Here is a 22325-nt window from a genome sequence, read left to right as displayed (position 1 = left end):
TCCCGCTAGAAGAGGAAATAACCGTGGAAAAATTTCCAGAATCAACTGAACTAATTTTGAACCTGCTACTAAGCTGTTATAATATTTTACTATGTGCCAGATGCTCTGCTAGATATCACAAGTTTTCACGATAAAGCTGCAAGGTCTTGTTTTCTTCATTTTATAGATGAGAATCTGTAAGCCAATATTATGACACTATCTACCAACTAGTTTGAACAAGCTATTTAATAAGTCTAAGACAGTTCTATTAAGTGAAGGTAATACTGCTAACCCATTACTGAAGATTAAATGTTTATAAACACACACACATATTACCTATAAATATGTACACACAGTCTAACACTTAGTAGGAACTTAATAAATATTTCTGGTACCATCCTAAGGTATGGTGATGATGGCATGACCAAGTTTAGGTTCAGGCTTACTTTGCGTATACAGCTTTAAATACTCATCATCTCTTCTTATTTTGTAGGTATTGGATGTAAGTAGAGAAGGCAAAGAAGAAGTGTTCTATGGGCCTACACTCCCTTTTGCTTCCAATGGAATAGCAGCATGCTTCCTCCCAGCCCCATATTTCACATGCCCTAACCTTCAAACTCTTCAAGTGCCTCATCACAGGATTGGCACCATCTGAAAGCCAATGCTCTGTTAATAACTATCATACCAGGCGGAAAAACAAAGGGTGACTGTTGGATACTGGGCATGAAGAGCCTCAGTGCTTAATGCTTCCTTGTTCTGTGTTATAGGTCTTATATTCACATAAATATTAGCAAAAAATGAACAATTTTCTAAAATACATTATTGAAAATTCCTGTCACTCTTCTAAGTGTATGTCAACATACAATACAATATGTATGACTTTTACTGTGATGTAGCTTAGTGTCAACTTAATGGTACATTATTGTTCCATGGGTCTTTAAAACATTCTTTATATACTTTTTCTAATCAGTGCTGTCTAGGACAATATGACACTGTTGGTAATGCAGTTAATTTCACACAATGGCATCAATAATCTTAAAATCTTCCACACTTACTCCCTTTACTACTCAAACATGAGCTTCTAATTCTTTTTAAAGTTTAACGTTATGCAGCCCTGCTCAGTAGAGAGTCAGCATTAGGACATCATAAATTTTTAAGTGCCATATTTTATTCAAGGTGATGCGAATAATAGAAGTACACTGGAACAGCAGTTGGAATATCCAGAATTTTTGCCTTGGTTACTATGACCTTGAGCCAGAACTTTTTGGTACTGTAGTCTTTCTACCTTTTAAGGAGGATCATTACTGATTTTCATATTAATTCAAAAGAATGTTGTGAGCATTAGGCAAATGCTCTGAAGTACTTCCCCTAAGGAAAAAAAAATGCTACTCAAATTATGAGGCATTTTACAATCTTGAGAACCCTGTAACTGAATCAGATTACTTTTACGTTTAGAAATTACTAGATAGGATTTGGAAAACATGCTACAGAATAAATGATTCTGAAAAGCATGTGAGACATACACCTTTTCTAACCAGAAGAAAGAACGTTTACCAATACCAAAGATATCTAAATTTCTAAAATCCTTGCTCAAATAATAACTCTTAAATTAAGTCTCATTTTAAATCATTTAGTGAAAAATGACATTTTAAAGCTAAAAAAAAAATAGCTGTACTAATTATGGTACCATAAAGTGCTTTGACATAAATTTGAACTTAGAATTGGCAGTTCTAATAAAAGTTTTCCATTTTGTTAAAGGTTATGTCAATCTTGAGGGCTTGTGGGAATCTTCACCACCACTGATACATATTTTATTACGACCACTTTTAATAATGCATAAGAATTCATTTTTAGGCTAGGTTTTTGGGTTTGCTTTGTCTATGACAAAAAAATAAATAAAACAATAATCACATTTGAACATAAATTCAACAAGTGTAAGTGAGTTTCTTTTTTCCTAATCTCACCAGGACTTAAGGTCATCTATATTAAAAGGAATCCTTTACTCTGACCTTTTTCCTTCAGCACTTTAATCATTCAGCAATTCCTCACTTATAGAAAATGTCATTTTATTCACATAACCATATTTAGTAATCAAAATGAATAAAAAAATTTATCATAAATACAGAATCCACTGACTTTATACACTGTTATAAGATACCTAAAACATTATTTAAAAAAATATATGATTTCTGGTTATTCAAAAATTAAAGGACAGGAGGAGATAAGGAAAAAAGGTTAATCTTAAAAGGTAATTTAAAATTTAGTTTGGATAAATAAAAAAACCCATATGACAATTTGGACAGTTATGAACAATGAAAATTGATATTGATTACTGATATGCAGAATGTGGAAAACTTCTTTAAAATGTATATAAGCCACCTAAATTAAAATTTTAAACTGGTTTACCAAGTCAGGAAATGGACTCTAGGATTTAGGAAATTTTTCAACAAGGACCTATGCAGTCTCCTTAAAACACAAATTTTTCCTCCAGCAGTTTACCCTTAACCCATTAAAATCTATTTGTAGAACCAGACTCTACATCCAGGGAGTGAAAGGGAAATGGCCTAAGAATAATCTTGCCTGAAAGATAATGGAAAGGTAGACTTAAACTACCCTTTTTATTTCTGGACAGATTTCTAACTCTCAAATAAAACAAATCAGCATATATTATCACATCCTCCTTGGTGATCCTTATAATGTATTATTCACTAATGTAATCTAGTATTGAAGTCAGAATTTTAAAAAGTTTTGCATAGAGTTGAATGCATCTTTTACAGTAAGCGATAGCCAAACAGTAGCATCACAAGTAGAATATTTCTTTTCTTAAGAGAAAAAACCCAGATTGCTTAGAACTAGACCCTTTTACTCAAAATTATCATTAATCAGAAAAAATTCTATAAAACCATTTGGTTGGTCATATAAGCCAAATTCCATTAAATTGTTCAAATATAATATTTTCTATTTAAGTATCCTGATTTATCTTCCATTTTGAGTCTGCAAAAGTAAAGGCAATTATATTGCATTTTAATTTCTACAGAAACCCCTAAGACTTCCAAAGATTAAAACATCATTTAGAGATTTTAGTTTAAAAACAGAAACAAAAAGTAGTACCACACAGATCTTAGTAGAATATTCTCAGGGTGCAAGGAAAAATGAGCAAAAGATGTAATTCTCTATAATAATGTAAATGTTAAAACGGAGCAACATTCCTTAAATCTGTAGGAACAAAATGCCTTTTAGGTTGTGATTAGGGTACTTTTCATAGTTTTTTCCCCATATTTTCCTCACACCTTAAGTACATGTTTATTGTACCCCCTTCAGCCTCTGCAATAGCTGAAACATTTTTATCGTTTTACCACAAAATGTAAAAGCAACAAATTATTTCTCCAGGTAATATGGCTTATTTTTAGTTTGCTTTTCAAATAGTTAATCTGTTATAAAAAGGAAGTTGAATAATCATGAGAATAATTTCCATCAAATATATAGATTTTATACACACATAAATTTAATCTTTATTATAGGTACAAATAGCTTATAACTTTGCATATAAAATAAGAATGTCCAAATTTTTTTCTAAAAGCACAATTCACAAATGCAATAAATTGAATAAATATCACATACTAAACATTCTAACAAGTAAAAATTGGTCAATTACAGTCTGATTTTGGTAACCTTACCATACAGGTTATCACAGAGTGAAAACACAACTCTAATTAAATATGTGAAAGAATATGTTATTTTGCTAACTTCCCAAATCAACTGTTCTAAACAAATAAAGCATATTATTTATATTGGTATCCTACACTCTTACCTGACAAGGTAAAGAGATCAGTTTCTGGAAGATGTAGGTTGTTGTAAAAAGCTATCAAAAAGTAGTGGCTTAGTATAGACAATACAACTTTTGATGAGGTTTCTATGATATTTACCTCTGATCTTTTAAATATGAGTGCTATGATATTATGTAGGATTTAGGGACAGATTTCTAAAAGGGTTTCTCAAATGCAGAAGCTTAACTGGTAAAGATTTTTTTTAAGTACATGGGAACAGGCCCATGCAATTCTTTAAGAATAAAGAAGCTTTAAAAACTGTAATAAAGGGCTGGGGTTGTGGCTCAGTGGTAGAGCACTTGCCTCACGTGTGAGAGGCACTGGGTTCAATTCTCAGTACGGCATATAAATAAATGAATAAAATAAAGGTCCATCAACGACTAAAAAAATATTTAAAAAACTGAAATAAAGCATTTTTCAATGAGTAATAAAACCCATGAGTGGTCTAAGACCTACATATAATTTCTTAAATAGACATTGATGTAGGAAAAGTCAAATACAGTCACAGATCACATAACAGGAATACATTCTGAGAAGTGCATCATTAGGCAAATATCAGAGTGTACTGACATAAACCCAGATGGTATATAAATCAGTCACTTGATGTGACATCTTGATGCAGTCAAGAGATGTGACAAACAGGAGATGTACGAGGCTGTTACCAGTGTAACATGATACCCTATTTTACAGTAAACATTTTTTAAATAAATGTTCCAAAATAATGATTAAAAAGTATAGTATAGTAAATAATATGCCAGTAGCAGTCATTTATCATTATCAAGTATTATGTCCTGTACATAATTGTATGTGCTTTACTTTTATGAGTGGCAATAATGTAGGTCTGTTTACACCAGCATCACCACAAACAAGAGAGTTATGTGTGGTGCTGTGATGACACAGTGACTCTATCACTAGGCCACAGGACATTTTTAGCTTCCTTATAATCTTATGGGATCACTTTGGTACATGTGGCCCATCACTGACTAACATGTTAAGAAGCACATAACTGTATATTTAAGAGAATACAGGTAGAGACACACAAGTTTTAAACTATGAAATTCTTCTAATGCAAATGAACTCAACACGGAATGATTTTTTGCATAGAGATGATCCTCCATGTCTTTTTTCCCCTCCCCTATGGAAACCTTCTAATTAAATGTTAACTAAATTGAAATTTAAATCATAAGCAAATCCTAATGTCTAATAAAAATCCTTTCATCACTCTGTTGCCCTTCAATCATCTTTTACATCCCATTTGGTATTTTATAGATATTATTTGAGTGGAATGCTCACAAATCCAAAGTGTATATATTTTTTTCTTCCTATTTAAATGTCCTAAGCTTCTGTATAAATGAAATGTATTTTATTTTGATTTTTATATAAAGTATGGTACTCCCAGCATGAATGAGACCGAGAGTAGAATGGACATGGCATCCAGAGAAAACAGCTAAATCTTTTGTTTGGAAAGTGTTAAGTCTGATAAACAAAAACAAAAACAAAAACAATTCAGTCAAATGGCAGAAAAGCTCTAGACTAAGGAGTCTTAACATCAACTTATAAACAATGGGAAGTTTTGGAGGTCCTGCAGCTGACAACTAAACAAGAAAGTAGTATTTTAGGAACACTGATTTCAGAACAATGTGTAGGATAAACTGTAGAAAAGGGGACCAGAGAAAAAGAGATGAAGAGATCGTAGTGATCCATGGGGGGGGGCGGGGTGGAGGGGGGTGAAGTTTGGATGCAAGGAATTGCAAAAAATAAAATAAAATAAAAAATGCCCAGGAGCCTGTATAGGCCATCAACTAAAAATTGGGAGCAATCAAAAATCTAAGATGCTTCTGAAGTTTCAAGGCCAAGTATCCTGGGAAAATAGGATATTCCCAGGGTAGAAAATGAAAGCAGGAGCTAGTTTGGGCAGCTTAACATACTGCCTTAAGATTTCAGGAAGATGCAACTAGAGAGATTTAAAGAGAAATTAGCACTAGAAATATATCTGAGAGATAAAGTCATGAACTAGTGTTATGAGTCCACTACTAAAAGGATGTTAGGGCAGAACAGAGGAAGAGGATGGGAAAGAAAACTTCTGGTACTCTCAAGACACAGTAGAAGCAGGAAACTTTGCTGAGGAATGGATGGGAAGATATGGGGAAATGTGAACATCACAGAGATGCCAAAGAATGTGAGAAATGAACACACATTCTCATATGTGACCAAAACAGTTTGTAATGTATTGTTTACATTACAGTGGTAAAAGAAGCAGCCTCAGAAATGACAGGGTACTTATGGGAAAATGAATATTAGAGAAGCGGGCATAAGGTGAAGTCTTGAAGTAGAAGAAGGAAAGATTGTAATAATAAAGGATTAGAGGAGATTTTCAAGAAAAAGAACTGAGCCATAAATTTGTTTTTTCCCCAATTAAAAAAGCAGCTTCTTTAAAATTTGACTTATAGGGACTAGGGCTTATTATGGCTCAGTGGTAGAGCACTTGTCTCGCACATGTGAGGCACTGGGTTCAATCCTCAGAACCACATAAAAATAAATAAAGGTATTGTGTCCACCTACAACTAAAAATATATTTTTAAAATTTTACTTATATGTAAATAAAAAAGTGTATGCATGTTATTATAGTCTTTTGTTATTGATTTTAATTACAAACTTCAATTACTCTTAGTATTTACAGATATATGCCCTAATGAAGGATTCCATAGCAGTTTTTCTTATCCCTTGAAAGTTTTATACTCTAGATTCTAAAAGATACCTTTAACAACTGTCCTTGGGGGAACCAAAAAATGAAAATAAAAAAATAATAACATACCCCTCTTGAAAAGATATTGCCTTAAAGAGTTAAAACTCCTTTAACTGCTGGTACTTGCAAAGCATACATTATTAATTTAGTAAGTCACTATTATAATGAAGAGAAAATTATTGTTATGAACTCTATTAAGCAGGCTTAAAGAATATTCCATTTGTGACAGTTGACTTTGGGGAGAAACAGACCATTTATATCATGAAAATAACAAATAACAGCTTTGGAACTCACAAATTACAATTAGGAGACAATTGTAACTAGAGAATCCTGATTGCTTGCTTGCTTGTTCACCCTATTTGCTTATTTACATTTATTTTTAACATTTTTCCACTTGGGGGATGGAACCTAGGGTCTCACACATGCTAGATAAATGCTAGATAAATGCTCAAACAGTGAGCCACACACAACCTTAGCCTCTATTTCATTTTAAGATAATTTCTGAGCCAGAAAAGGGTTAAAAAGTTTTCTTGAAGGATTAATGTAACCATGATAAAGACTACAATTCTAAGAAAGAAAGAAATTATTTCAAAGTTAAACATGACTTGTAAAGAAACATTGAAAAAAAAGTGGGCTATGTCATTAGAGAAAGGGAAACAAAATTGAAAGATGTTCTTTACTTTTATCATGTATGAATAATGTAGCAATCATGTAGGTACACCATGATGTAGAGGAAAACATTTTTACATATATCATTTCTCTGATTCTCATAATAGCATTGTGAATTTTTAACATGATTATTTTTTCTCCATGAAGGAATTAGGCTGAGAAACGGTAAGTAACCTGTATAAGGTCACAAAGTAGAGCTGGGTTAGAGACCTATGTGGATTCCTAATACTAGGACTGAAACTTTACCACATCAAGACCAACTGGTAAAACACAATCTGGATGAGAGTTAAAAAGTAAAGAAAAAATAGTTATGAAAGGAAACTAAATTGGTTCTCTAAACTTACAAGATGCCAAATTATAAGAGTAAGGAGAGAGATCAGCTGACTTCTCAACTTTTATGTAATCTTAAGAAGTTTCCAGAATATTTTTATTTATTCATTTTTTCTTAAAGACTCTTATTTTTTTCCACCTGATGTCTTTTAATGACAACTCCAAGCTACATACTTTTGGAATAAGTTTAAAATATTTTTAGGTATTATCTGTGTAATCCTTAAAGTCAGATTCAGCCTGAATCCTAAGAGAGTTAAGTATACTTTGTAAGGGTTTTATTTATTAACTTGCCTCACACATAGTATAAAGGAAAACAAATATGCATCTCTAAACACCCGCCTCCTCTAACAAAAACAAAAACAAAAACATACCACCAAAAAAAAAACAAAAAAAAAAAACACAAAAACAGAGCAGAGGTCAGCCAGGTAATTTGAAAAAGTAGCCTATTAAAACAGAAGGTGTAAAAACACACACACACACACACACACACACACACACACACACACAAAACACATCAATCACAAGACAGGAAGTCACGTTATAGTAAAAAGTCCATGGATGTACCAGAACAAACCCGCATAGTACTCATACACAGAAAACATTTCCAGAAAAGGCTTCTTTAATTTAATTTAACCAAAATTTCTTCAAACTAGATTACAGTTTGGCAAAGCTCCAAGGATGCTATTACATAGTTAGTAATTAATTTTTATTTCCTTATTTATATATTTTATACTTATATAATGTATATAAGAAAAAAATCCCAGAAAGCATTTTTTATCAGATCATTATATAATTAATTAAAAGTAGGAGTTAGATTAGTTCAAAGTAGTTTTAGATGATAAGCAATAGACAGGGTGAATCACAAAATATATCTATTGTCATTTTCCAGTCTCTGCATCTCATCTTGTCCCATCTGTCCTAGGCGAGATAAAAGTTTTCTATAGGCTTCCCTGTTTAAGAAAAAAGAAAAGAAATAAAGTATACTTATTATCTTTTTCAGCATTTTTCCACTTGAATATTTACAAATTGAAACCTGTCTGTGGGTCTAATTATCCATCCATCCATTCATTCATCTAGCAGATTTATTAAAACACTTTTAAAAAAAGGTACTTTGTATATTTTGTGAGTAAACCTAGATGTTAGGATTAATTCAGTTTTTAAAAGTATGATTGATATACATATATATCAAGTATAGATTAAAAATGACACATCAAAGTTTACTAACCATCTGCAATGACATAATATAACCATGAAATAACTTACAGATAGGAATGGTATGCTTATAACGGGAAGACTTGTTTTGCAAACTAAAAATGAAAATAAAAGTTTTATAACCATAAAACAGAACAGTATAACACTTTTAGAATACGCCCTATTTTCTTCTTTATCTTCTTAGAAATAACAAAGTTTGAAAATAAAATATTGTTGCTCCTATTAGATTCTCTAGTATTTCCCTGTATCTGAAATGTGTTTTAGATTTATTGTGCCTGGCAGTTATTTCATTAGACTAAATATCTGTACTATTCAGAATTGTTAAAACCAACTCTCTAGTGTCACTGCTTGCAAAGTAGTACAATAACAGAACACTTGTTCCAACAATGTACTATATTAGGATGTTTTATGTAGTCTCTTCAGTTTTTTCATTTGCATGAGCTTGTTTAATGACATGACAATGAACATCATTTCTTTAAAGCTATGATTTAAAGTGACCCAATCTTTTCTCTCTGGAAAATAAGAGGCTAGCCATGTTACTGTGTAAGAGAAGAAAAGAGATGTTCTACCTTAGCACAGAAAAACTATTCCCTGACCCTCCTTTTTAAAAATTTCCATTTATTATACTGAAAGATGTAGTTCATTAGTTTGCTAAAGCTGCAATCAGTATAGTCATGTCTCCAAGAATGGTCTCCAATATGACATTATACAATTAAAATTTCTCAACTAAAACCTGGAACATGCATGTTTATTAGATTGTGCATGTGTACAGATACACAGGAACACAATTAAAAGCATTTGATTCTGTAATAAATTGTAGGACATAAGAATCCTAGTGTGAGTACTGACTGATCTAAAGTAATCTCTTTAGGAAATATAAACATATTCCTACAGAATGATATTTCTCTAAATGGCCCAGCATATTTGGTTGGGTTGTAAGTCTATAAAAAGTCTTATACCTGATACCTGAGGCTCTGAAACCCACTTCATGAAGAGAAACACAAATGTTTTGAGCAATAGTAGTTCTACTGAAATACACAGCTTTCTAATATGGTCTTTGAAAGGAAGTACACGAGGAAGGATGTGTGGATTCTGCTAAGTTTGTTGATAAACCACAGTATTTTTTAATCATACTTTACAAAACTGATAATAATCCCAATATTGAAATATTTTTCAACTGAAAAGAACACATCCCAAATTTGCGGGAATGAGAAAATAGCCATTTTGATAAAATGAAATACAGATTTCATAAACATTGTCCAAAAGAATGCAATTAAATGAGCAAACATACCTTTGTTCAATATTTTTGCCAAGGCCCCATTTCAATTCCGAATCCTTCAGAGATTGAGTGAGGGTAGAAATCAAGGAGATGACAACCTGCTGCTTCAGTGTTGCTACTATCTCTAAAATGCTGTAAACTTGATGACTGTATCTTACACCATAATCCTGGATAAACTGCCTGTGAAAGTAAAACACATCATTCAAAATTCTGGAGTTATTCTTTGAGTTGGTGCCTACATTGCAGTCAGCCATAGCCTAAGCACAAAAATGATCACTTCATGTAATATTATCATGAAAACTATATTTAACATGGAGACTACTATTAGTACTTTAAAATAGAGGACAGAAATGTCCTATTCCTGTGTCATCCAAGACCAGTGATGGTACTGGGGATGAGGAAGGAGCCGGAATCCTAGGAGGATGAATTAAGGGGAAAAAATCTAATTCCAGAGACTCTATGCTATACTTTCCTCATTAAAATGAGGGGAAGCAGGAAAGAGTGTGGAAGACACCAAAAGGGAGAAGAAAGTCAGATATCCTTTGTATCTCTGGATAAACAGTATGCTAACAGGGAAAGTAAAATATTAAAAATAGACCTTTATTTTCTTTAAACTGAACAGGAGACTTGATACCCACAGAAGTCTTTATGAATAAAACTATCTTTTAACCCTAAAATTTTCACATCCCCATCGACAAAATGAAAGCCATCTAACATAATAAATTGTAGATAACAAACATGGACTCTTTGATCACATAAAGTAATTTTTCCCTCTCTTTGACTCCACAATCTTCACAAATCCACAAATGGATCACAACTTAAATAAACTGAATAGTAGATATGTGCCAAAATATAATGAGAAAAAAAACTGAGTCATCAAAGATCTAACATAGAACAAAGGAAATGGACCCTAAATTATTTGTTATGGTGGTAGTAAGATAGAGATATTTATAAAGAGGGTAAACTTATAAACCTTGATAAAGAAATATTAAAAAAAATTCTGCCCTCACTGAAAGCATAAGACTCTAAAGGGGACAAGGCAGGAAAGAGGAAAAAAGTAATTCTCAAGTGGCACTGTTATTCTTATGAACAACAAACCTACTCCTATAAAGTCCATACCTCACAAATTAAACATAAGAGAGCCTTCTGAAACTAAAGGATCTAAAGCAAACCAGAAAACCAAGGACATATCCTTTTACACTGTACGCTGAGCAACATGCTTAAGCAAGCTCCAGAGCCCTGTGCACCTGCCATCAGGACTCCTGTTTCTCACCTTTTCTTTTCAAATACGTGCAAGAATCTTTTAGGAAATTCACAAGTCATTTCAAGTCAGCTCCCTTATCTGTTTCCCTGGCATTTTTATTTTTCAATAAAACAATACAATGTAACAAAACTACTGCCAAAAATACAATAATTGAAATACTATAAATAAGTAGTAACACATTATGTTTTGGATAATTAGTCATTTAAAAAACATGCTGGCTGTCAAATGGCTGGCAACAGTCTCCTTGCCAGTTGGCATATTTTCTAGTTACCTAAACACAGAAGTCAGCTGGGCGGCAGGTTCTCCTTCTGACCCCACTTGGCAGGCTTTTACCACGTACTGTAGGTTCTCGGTGGCCAGCCTTTTAACTAGGAGGAAAAATTATAGCATTACACACTGTGTCTGAATTGACCATCTGGATCCTCATTTTTAACACTCTTAATTTAGAAAAAGATGTGTTTTCTTGAAGTATCTACATGTTTTTTGCTAATTTTCACAATGAAATAGTTACGAATTTTGTTTTGTTCTAGAGCATACTGAAAATGTTTAAAAGTCTATTTTTGACTCTTAAAATTGAAAATAACACATGAGGATATGTTCTTCTCTTAGAAAGGTGTTCATATTCAAAAATACAACACCAACATAAGCCTGCACACACTGTTACACATTGACAAAAGAAAGCCCTTCAAATCAGCTGACTGATGATAGGCAGATTGATTGGTTTTTAATTTATAAACATATTCCTCCCATTCCCTCAGAAATACATAAAAAGCAAATCAGATACCACCTACAATCTATCTTCACTTAAAATTAGCCAAACATACATAAAAACTACTTATGTTATCTTCCTTTCAAAAGATAACAAAGTCTCAAATGAATATTTGTATTCTTTAAATATTTTAAGAAACACTTTAGAATTGCATACTTGTATACAATAGTGCAAAAACATTCCTATGATTTGAATCGTAAATGTGTTCCCAAAGGCTCATGTGTTAAAGGTTTGGCTCCCCATCTGTGGTGCTATTGGGAGATGGCAGAACACTTTAAGAGATGGGGCTTAAGTGAGGAACTTGGGTCACTGTGGTGTACCCTTGAAGGAGATATTGGGACCCCAGCCCCTTCCTTTTCCTTTCTTTTCTTCTACTACTATGAAGTGAACAGTTTCCTTTGCCATGTGTGCCCACCATATGATACACTGCATCCCCACAGGCTCAAAGACAACAGAGCCAACCAATCATGGACTGAAACCTCCAAAATTGTGGTCCAAAATAAACCTTTCCTCTTTTTAAGTTGATAATCTCAGTTTTTTTGTTACAGTAATGCAAAGCTGACTAATACAAATATCAAGAAAGAATACAGAAAACCCAACATGTTCTGAATGCTTCTAAATTTTTGTCATGTTTTAGGCATATTAAATATATGTATGGGGGGGGAACCTAGTGTTTTCTCTAAGAATAAGAGAAATTTTAGAAATTGTGACCCATTATAATAGGAATACAAAACATGATGAATATAAACTTAAATTATTTAATAATAAATAGGCGATAATGTTTTTTTATGGTATGGAGCTAAGAACACAACAGTTTACAATCATAACGGCTCAGAAAGTCTCAACAAGAAGCCTCAACAGAAGGATTGCGAGTTCAAAGCTAGCCTCAGCAAAAGCGAGGCACTAAACAACTCAGTGAGACTCTGTCTCTAAATAAAATACAAAATAGGGATGGGGATGTGGCTCCACTGGTTGAGTGTCCCAGAGCTCAATCCTCAGTAACCCCCACCGCCAAAAAAAATTGTATACAATTCAAAGGTTTTAAGCATTTTCACAGTTTGAACCATCATTACAGTCAATTTTAGAATATTTTCATTATCTCAAAAAGAAACTCTATATAACTTTTAGTTATCACCTGACTCCTCTTAATCAACTACTAATTTTCTTCTCTCTATAGATGTAGCTATTCTGGGCACTCATATAATAAAATTGCATTTTTGTTTTAAATGCCAACTTCTTTTACTTAGAATCATGTTACAAGGTTCATCCAAGTTACAGTATATATCATCAGTTCTTCATTTCCTTTTGTGGGGCAACTAATACTACATTATATGGATATATAAAAATTTTAAATTATCCATTGGTTAAAGGACATTCTACATTTTATTATACTATATACTATTGCTATGAACATGAATGTTCTGATTTCTATACAGAAGTGTTTTTGTTTCATTTCTTTCTCTATTAGAAAAGTACCTATTCATATCTATTACCCATGTCATTTTTCAATTCAGTTGTCTTTTTATTATTGAGTTTCGGAGTACTTTATACATTCCAGATACAAATTCCTTATCAGATATCATTTGTAAATAATCCTCACAATCCTGGGTTGCCATTCCACTTTCTTCTTGTTATCCTTTGAAACATAATAGCTTTTAATTTTTATTAACTCCAATTTATCTCCTTTTTCTTTTGTGGTTATACTTTTGTTGTCAGCTCTAAAAATCTGTTGTCAAATCCAAGGTCAGAAAGACTTACCCTTATCCTATGCTTACTTCCAAGAGTATAGTTTTAGATTTCTGATTTATTTTGAGTAAATTAGAGTTCATATAGAACTCATTATTGTTATACTCACTCCAGTTTTTTTGGTTACCTTTCTACATATTAATCTTACTGAACTAGTTTTGTAACAAAAATCTTTTTTCCTTTCCCGATTTCAAATTTTTCTCCTCACTTTAACTTTTTGAATCTTTAATGTGTCTGTCTGTAGACCTCTTTGTGTTTTCCTTACCTAGAGTTAGCTAAACTTCTTGAATGTATATATTTTGGAAATCTTTAGCCGTTATTTTTTTCCAATATTTTTCCTGTTCCTTTCTGTCCTCTTGGTTCACCTATTATACATATGCTGGTGTACTTAACGGTATCCCACAATCCTCAAAAGCTCTGTTCATTTTTTTCCGTCTTCTTCTTTCTTCTTGGACTGTTAAATATATATTGATCTATCATCAAGTTTGCTGATTCTTTCTACTGCCAATTTCAATCCACTAGAGAGCCCTCTGGTAAACTTGCCAGTTCAGCTGCTATATCTTATCTCCAGAGTTCACATTTTTTTCTTATAATTTCTCTTTATTCATATTCTATATGTGATGTGACATTGTCAATGTAATTTCCTTTATTTATTATGTTTTCTTTTAGTTATGTGACTATATTTAAAATAACTCCTATCACATCCAATGTCTGATCCTTTCTCTAGGTGTTTCTGTTGCTGGCTCCCCACCCAGTATATAAATTGTGATTTCTTTTCTTTACATGTCTTTTAATTTTTTTGGTAGAGTATTGGATATCTTTTCTTTTTGGGGTGAAGTCTACTCCTCCAATGGTATAATTGAAATGCCAAGTTGCCGATGCTTTCCCCCAGTGATGTAATTGGCAGGTTTCTCTCTCTTTTTTATTATTATTAGTTGTTCAAAACATTACAAAGCTCTTGACATATCATATTTCATACATTTGATTCACGCAGATTATGAACTCCCATTTTAACCCCGTATACATATTGCAGATTCATATCGGTTACACATCCACTTTTTTACACACTGCCATACTAGTGTATGTTGTATTCTGCTGCCTTTCCTATCCTCTACTATCCCCCCTCCCCTCCCCTCTCCTCCCCTCCCATCTTCTCTCTCTACCCCATTTACTGTAATTCATTTCTCTCTCTTGTTTTTTTCCCCTTTTCCCCTCACTTCCTCTTATATGTAATTTTGTATAAAAATGAGGGTCTCCTTCCTTTACCATGAAATTTCCCTTCTCTCTCCCTTTCCCTCCCACCTCTTGTCCCTGTTTAATGGTGATCTTCTTCTCATGCTCTTCCTCCCTGCTCTGTTCTTAGTTGCTCTCCTTATATCAAAGATGACATTTGGCATTTGTTTTTTAGGGAGTGGCTAGCTTCACTTAGCATAATCTGCTCTAGTGCCATCCATTTCCCTGCAAATGCCATGATTTTGTCATTTTTTAGTGCTGAGTAGTACTCCATTGTGTATAAATGCCACATTTTTTTTTTATCCATTCATCTATTGAAGGGCATCCAGGTTGGTTCCACAGTCTAGCTATTGTGAATTGTGCTGCTATGAACATCTTTGTAGCAGTATCCCTATAGTACGCTCTTTTAAGGCCTTTAGGGAATAGTCCAAGAAGGGGAATAGCTGGGTCAAATGGTGGTTCCATTCCCAGCTTTCCAAGGAATCTCCATACTGCTTTCCAAATTGGCCGCACGAATTTGCAGTCCCACCAGCAATGTACAAGTGTACCCTTTTCCCCACATCCTCGCCAGTACTTGTTGTTTGACTTCATAATGGCTGCCAATCTTACTGGAGTGAGATGGTATCTTAGGGTGGTTTTGATTTGCATTTCTCTGACTGCTAGAGATGGTGAGCATTTTTTCATGTACTTGTTGATTGACTGTATGTCCTCCTCTGAGAAGTGTCTGTTCAGGTCCTTGGCCCATTTGTTGATTGGGTTATTTGTTATCTTATTGTTTAATTTTTTGAGTTCTTTGTATACTCTGGATATTAGGGCTCTATCTGAAGTGTGAGGAGTAAAGATTTGTTCCCAGGATGTAGGCTCCCTATTTACCTCTCTTATTGTTTCTCTTGCTGAGAAAAAACTTTTTAGTTTGCAGGTTTCTCTTTAACTATCCCTTTCTTTGATCATATCCAACTGCTTAAAGCCCCACTAATTAATTTCTGGACAATTGTTCTATTGTTTCAAATAATGCCCTGGGGCATAAATTGCTTTACAGACTGATCCAGTCAAATTCAGGATCCTTTGACAGGATGCTTTATGGGGTCAGTGTCTGAAATTTATTCTGACCCAAGGGCTTTTTGTTGGCTTTTTCTTTTAATGATTCACTCAACCTGGCTGGCCTATAAATTAGTGTTATATCTCAGATGAAAATTACCAATTTCCTTAATGTGTCTCACCACCATTTTCATTGTTTTTGAGAGTACTCAGTATAAATTTTTCCATATTCTGTTGCCAATGGAGACAATTATTTTACAAGAAATTCAAAACTCTGTTCTATGGCTTGTTTCTTGCTTGCTTCCACCCAGGCAAAAATCTCAGAGGTATATCTTTGGTGTTGAGTGTGAAGACAATGGTGCCTACTATTTTGTGCAACATTCATTTTAGGAGCTGAGAATCCAGGAAATAAAGGGAAATAGGCCTAAGCCTCTTGACTTGCTCTTCTTGTTATCAGACACCTGCCCCCCACGGCGATCAGGTCTTTCAGTGCTGCTGGACTCATTTATGGTCCGTCCCACTAATGGGGCTGAGCAGAGGACTGGAACCGCTACCTCTAGGCCATACTTACCTAGAAAAGTACTTCAGCATTAGGTAGCCAAAGCTACCTATTCATATCCTCATAAATATGAGAAATATTTGTCCTCTCTCTCCTAGGATGATATCCCTCCTCTTGTGAGCTGGGGAGAGAGGGAGCCATATATTCTTGGATTAACTAGTCCTAGAATAGAGTTACTGCCTTGATGTGCTTGGAAGGAACAGGAGGGAGTGGTCTTGGTTCAATATCGGGGACTCCGGCTATTCTTATCACCTTTTAGTTCTTTCTTTAAATAAATGTTTCTCTATTTGTTGTTTATTCTTAGTATCATTTCCAGAGAATTTAAAGGCTGTCTTTAAATATTTCTCACCTGGTTTGCTGGTTAATTAGTTATGTTATTATGCTAATAGGTATGGGTTTTTGAGTAGACATGTTGTCAATACTTGTAGGCATATACCTAGGAGTGGAACTGCTGATTCATATAATAACTTTAGAATTCTATGATTTTTCAGGCTTTCCTTTTAAACACTGAGACCATAGGTAAGTCAGAGAAAATTTTCTCTAAGCCAAACTTGCAAATCTGCTTCATATTTCTCCTCTGGCTTATAGAGAATACAATGCAGAGAATACTATATTCTAACTATATTGAACATGTGATGTATTTACTAGTTAGATGTGAGCTCTAACTAGTGGTCTCCTTAATGATAAAATGTTAGTATCATCAACAATGATTTTTGGGGGGACTGTGACTGTGGCTCAGTGGTAGAGCATTTGCCTAGAACACGTGAGGCATTGGGTTTGATCCTCAGTACCACAGAAAAATAAATAAATACTTAAAAAGGTTTAAAAAAAGACATTTCTTAAAAAAAAAATAATGATAGGTTGGTCAACACTTTATACAGTAGTACATCCCTTATCCTTGTATGATATATTGTAAGACAACTGCCTCAACTGTGATGCCTGAAACTGTGGACAGTACTGAAAACTACATGTATTATGTTTTTTCTTATACATACAGAGCTACAATAAAGTTTAGCTTATAAACTAGGCACAGTAAGAGATTAACAAGACAAAATAACTATATACTGTAATGAAAGTTACATGAATAGGGTTTCTCTCTCAAAACATCTTCTTAATCCTTCAGCATTCTGTGGCTCTTTTTTTTTTTTTTTAATATCCAGATTGCTAGCATAACTATTCTAACACTTTGGGGGCCATTATTAAGTAAATAAGCATTGCTTGAACATACATTATGATGTCTATCTGATAACTGAGAAAACTACTAAATGACTAATAGGTGGGTAGCATATACAGCATGGATACACTGAACAAAGGAATGATTTATGAGATTGTATCATGCTTATTCAGAATGGTACAGAACTTGAAACACTCAAGAATTGCTTATTTCTAGAATTTTCCATCTAATCTTTTCAGACACTATTAAGAACAGGTAACTGAAAGAACATAAAGCCAAACTATAAACAAAGGGCAACTGCTGTACTACCTGCTCTATGTCAGCAACTTTGTATTATACAGTACAATAGGATTTCATCGAAATTCCAAGTACACATAAGTTTTTAATGAGGTCAAAATTTCTAAAGAGTCTGGAGGCCATCACTGGATATTCTCTAGTGAGGAGGATGTTACCATGAATAACAGGATTATATATAAACATAACACAACATTTTACACAAACCCAGAGTTGGGAGTATTTAAAATACTGAAATAAATATGGATTTTTAAAAATAGGCATACGTTTTTGAGATAAAACAGAACATTTCAAAGACTTGTTTGAGCTTTCCACTAGCACTTTGGGCACTGCCCTCAGATTCTTCAGGGTATGCACTGTACTCATTTATCTTAGCAGTTGAAAGTACTTAGGCGAAAACATTTGAGATTCCCTGCCTTGAACAATCAAATTATAATGGTAAATACACACAAACGACCCTATTTACATTAAGAATTCCTTCAGGATTGAAGTATGACTCCTATTTTACATATTCCCAATAATCTTATTAAAGTGTTGACACTAGGGATTAAATAAGGGATATTTTAAGGCTGATGAGACTGAAAACAAAAAACCTAGAATCAAAGGATTCTCATAAGTTTCCCCCTAAATCAGCACAGATATTCTAGCAGAAACTGGGATAAAAGAAAGTACACTGGCCTCTGACCACTTGGTATTTGACAAATTGCATTTAGCATTGGAGCTAGACTAAATAAATAGTCTTTTAGATGTTAACATAGGAAGTAGCCCTTAAATAAACTCTTTCCTTGAAGGAAAAAACAAAACCAAAACAGACTGAAATATGTCAATTTTTTAACCATTTTATCCCTAACCTCAACTATTAGTTGGTATTCACCCTTATCCAGGATATAGGAACATATAGAAAATAGCCACACAACCTTTTGTAACCACTCATTTAACTGACGGGAAAGAGTACTTTCCTAACTTGTAAATGGAAAACAATGACAAACACAAATATATTCACAAACTAACCTTGGGGTTCATTGACCAACACCAAACATTGTAAGATGCCAGGAAGTAGCAGTTCAATATCACAAACATCTACGTCAGTTTCTTTGAAGAGTTGGAGAATAAAGACCAAAATGGATGCTAAGCGAGGAGGGGGTGCTGACCCTTTAAATGCAAAGCAGGATTTCCTGAAAAGAAGCAAAATTTTATTTTTTCTTTTCTTTAAAATTTTCAATTGAGCCAAAAAAAAAATTACTATATACTGTAATGATACTGACAAAGGATACTGACAAATCCCCAAGTGGATAAGGCAAAGTCTAAAAAAGCATGTATATTTTACCATGCGATCTTCAAATATCAGCTATTAGAAGCAATGACTGCACATTCTTTCAGTATGCTATGATGGTCAAAACATAATACAGGGATGTATCATGAACTACATTTAAAGCATCTGGCTTTAAAATGAATTTAACCAAACCTAACTGTTATTTTGTTGTTGTTTTTTTCTTTTCTAGTAAGTCTGATCTCCTCTCTCAGCTCCTCAAGGCTTCAACATTTTCTCTAATGTCAAATTTGCATAAATAAATTGCTCCTCACATTTATTTATTTAGGAATTTGAGAAGGTTCATATCTTTCTAAATAAATAAAAGTCCTGTTCTAGCAATCTGCTTCTTGCTCCAGCTTTACATCTTTCCTTTCTCCAGCAGATAAAAGAATAAGAGAACTAGTTTAGAATTTTGTATCATCTGTCAAGGCAAGACAAATTTTAGCATTTTAGCTCAGCAGCGATTGTTAAGAATTTAATCTGACTCATCTTTGTATGCCCACTTCTTAGAATAGGTCCTTGGTCATAGCGGGTGTTCAGGGTACATTAAAGTGAATAAATGAAAGTGAGAATGGTCACTTTCTAAAAAAAAGTCTAGAAAATCTGAAAATTTGTGAAATACTGCTAAATTTAAACTAGATATCAATATATGTTTGAAAACTAATGATAATTTACATAATGAGACACAGAAATCATTACGTATTATAAACTCCTTCAGGAAAGGAACAATGTATAGTAATTGTTTCTCTTCCTCATGGCTTTTAACAAATACTGCATATTAGATTCATTCATTCTTTGAGGGTGGGTTTTGTCCATTTGTTCACTGCTGATTTACTAATGTCTAGAACAGACAATAATTGAGCACCTGGGATGTGCCAGGTACAAGTCTAAGAACAAGGATATAGATAAGTTTCTGAAAGCAAGGGACTCATCATCTAGTGGAGAAGTTAGATAAGACAAAAAAAGTTAAGTATGACTGTGTTAAAGGTGCTTTAGGTAAGATCAGTACAGAATTCTCAGGAATTCAGGGAAGAAGCTCTGACTCAGATGGGAGACTGCCGGAGTAGAGCAGTAAAGAAGGCAGGAAATCACAGGGGGCCATCTTTGTATCTTTCCTGAGTATTAAACAAAAAATAAAACCCTTGGGGCTGGGGATGTGGCTCAAGCGGTAGCGCACTCGCCTGGCATGCATGCGGCCGGGTTCGATCCTCAGCACCACATACAAACAAATGTTGTGTCCGCCGAAAACTAAAAAATAAGTATTAAAATTCTCTCTCTCTCTTTAAAACAAACAAACAAAAAAATTAAAACAAAACAAAACAAAACAAAAAACCAAAACCCTGAACCAAAACCCAGGAATTGTTACATCTTGGGGGTCTTCAACTAGAAACCATGAGAAAAAACACTTTCACTGGATACAAGTAAATAAGAAAGTCCATTAATGCAACTAGGATCCTCAATAAAGGGGCTTAAAACAGTTCTAAAGATTTAATTTCACTTTAGTGAAACTTTAGTTTATATTAAAATTAGTTGTGTAATGTCTCAAATACAGTAGTAGATTACTATAATCTTGCTGGAAATTCAGAAACAAGTGAGGCAAAACTATTATGAATTTGCAGATTGAGTCATGCAGGGCACACTACTTTAAGAAAGTAAAGAACATCATACAACATTGAGATCTCAGTTGTAGGTTTCATAGATGATAGGCAGGATTTAGTCCAGAGGAATAGCATTTTAATGAAGAAAATGGCATGAAGAATGCTGTGATGCAGGTAAGTATAAAGCATTTTGGAGCGGCAATAACTAAGCTCATAAATGTGATAATTATTTTTGTTTTTGCAGTAGAAGTTGAATCCAGAAATGCTTTATCACTGAGCTACATCCTCAGCCCTTCTTTTTATTTTGCTAAGTTGCTGAAGCTGGCCTAGTAATATGTTTGGAAAGGTGAAGTGACAGATTATGGAGAATTAGAATATAGAATTTATTTCACAGGTCAAAGGGAGCCAAGGAAGGTTTGGGGACAGAGAAGTGTCCAAATGCATCAGTATTTTAGGAGAAAAAAGTAATCCAGGTTCATTTTTTATGCTGAACTAGAAGAAAAAGACTAGATCTGGTGAAAGTAGTTGGGAGACTCTGGTATAGACTAGGGGCAATGTGATAAGGAAAGTAAAAATGAAGGAAGGAAGCAATCATTTGCCAAAGGAGAGAGAACAAAGAAGATAAAGCTTCCAAACCCAAGTAATAAGATACTAGGAACACAAAAAGAAGATGAGATTTTAAGTATGGAATCCTGTAATGAGAGGTGATGGATATTGTCAGGTCATTAAAAAACACAGAACACTTTTACTAGGAAAGAAAATATGTATCACCATAGCATCTTAAATGTTAAAAACTAATTTCATGTAAAGCTAAATATTACATGAAGACAAAAGATAATTTCTATTACTGAATTTTCCAGTATGCAGTTAAAGGATATAAAGTTTAGTAGAAAACCTAAGAAGTTTCACTCATTAATCCATTTAATGATAAAATGGAGTTAAGATAAAGAGTGAACTAATACAACAGGACTTCATATTAGCTTCCTTTTACATATCAGCATTTATCTTTTCCTTTATAAAATGTAATTACTATATTTTATAAGGTATAAAATAAAATTAATGCTTATCTGTTGAAAAACTATGAAATAACTTTAGGAATATATATGCAAGGAAAATAATGGCTCCATAGGAAAAAAAAACAGAAGCAATTTAATAAGTATTGTCTTAGGCTGCTATGAGCAAATGTCATTTAAAAATTTCTTAATGTTTCTCAGAAAAAGAAAAGTTTCTAAACTACCAGCATCCTAAATGATTGCCAATATTTTTGAGATAACTGTGTTATTTTCTAATAGAGGT

General features: G+C 33.5%; 2 protein-coding genes across 2 annotated transcripts in view; one reads left to right on the top strand and one right to left on the bottom strand.

Moving 5' to 3' along the window:
- Klhl32 (kelch like family member 32) overlaps nt 1-1839 on the top strand; it is a 188641-nt gene extending 186802 nt beyond the window's left edge. Inside the window, exon 11 of the mRNA XM_076859907.1 lies at nt 473-1839. Coding sequence (XP_076716022.1) covers nt 473-634 — 162 coding nt within the window. The 3' untranslated portion in view covers nt 635-1839. The remainder of the gene's footprint in view (nt 1-472) is intronic.
- Nucleotides 1840-8203: 6364 nt separating this feature from the next.
- Nucleotides 8204-22325, bottom strand: part of Mms22l (MMS22 like, DNA repair protein) — a 112327-nt gene continuing 98205 nt past the window's right edge. Inside the window, exons 22-25 of the mRNA XM_076859906.1 lie at nt 19131-19294; nt 11578-11674; nt 10055-10222; nt 8204-8501 (exon numbers count right to left, since the gene is read on the bottom strand). Of these exons, the coding sequence (XP_076716021.1) occupies nt 8411-8501; nt 10055-10222; nt 11578-11674; nt 19131-19294 (520 nt within the window). The 3' untranslated portion in view covers nt 8204-8410. The remainder of the gene's footprint in view (nt 8502-10054; nt 10223-11577; nt 11675-19130; nt 19295-22325) is intronic.

This window comes from Callospermophilus lateralis, chromosome 6 (genome assembly GCF_048772815.1).
Source record: "Callospermophilus lateralis isolate mCalLat2 chromosome 6, mCalLat2.hap1, whole genome shotgun sequence".
Taxonomy (NCBI): Eukaryota; Metazoa; Chordata; class Mammalia; order Rodentia; family Sciuridae; genus Callospermophilus; species Callospermophilus lateralis.
Note: the sequence above shows the minus strand (reverse complement) of the source record. Positions and strands in the feature narration are given on the sequence as shown.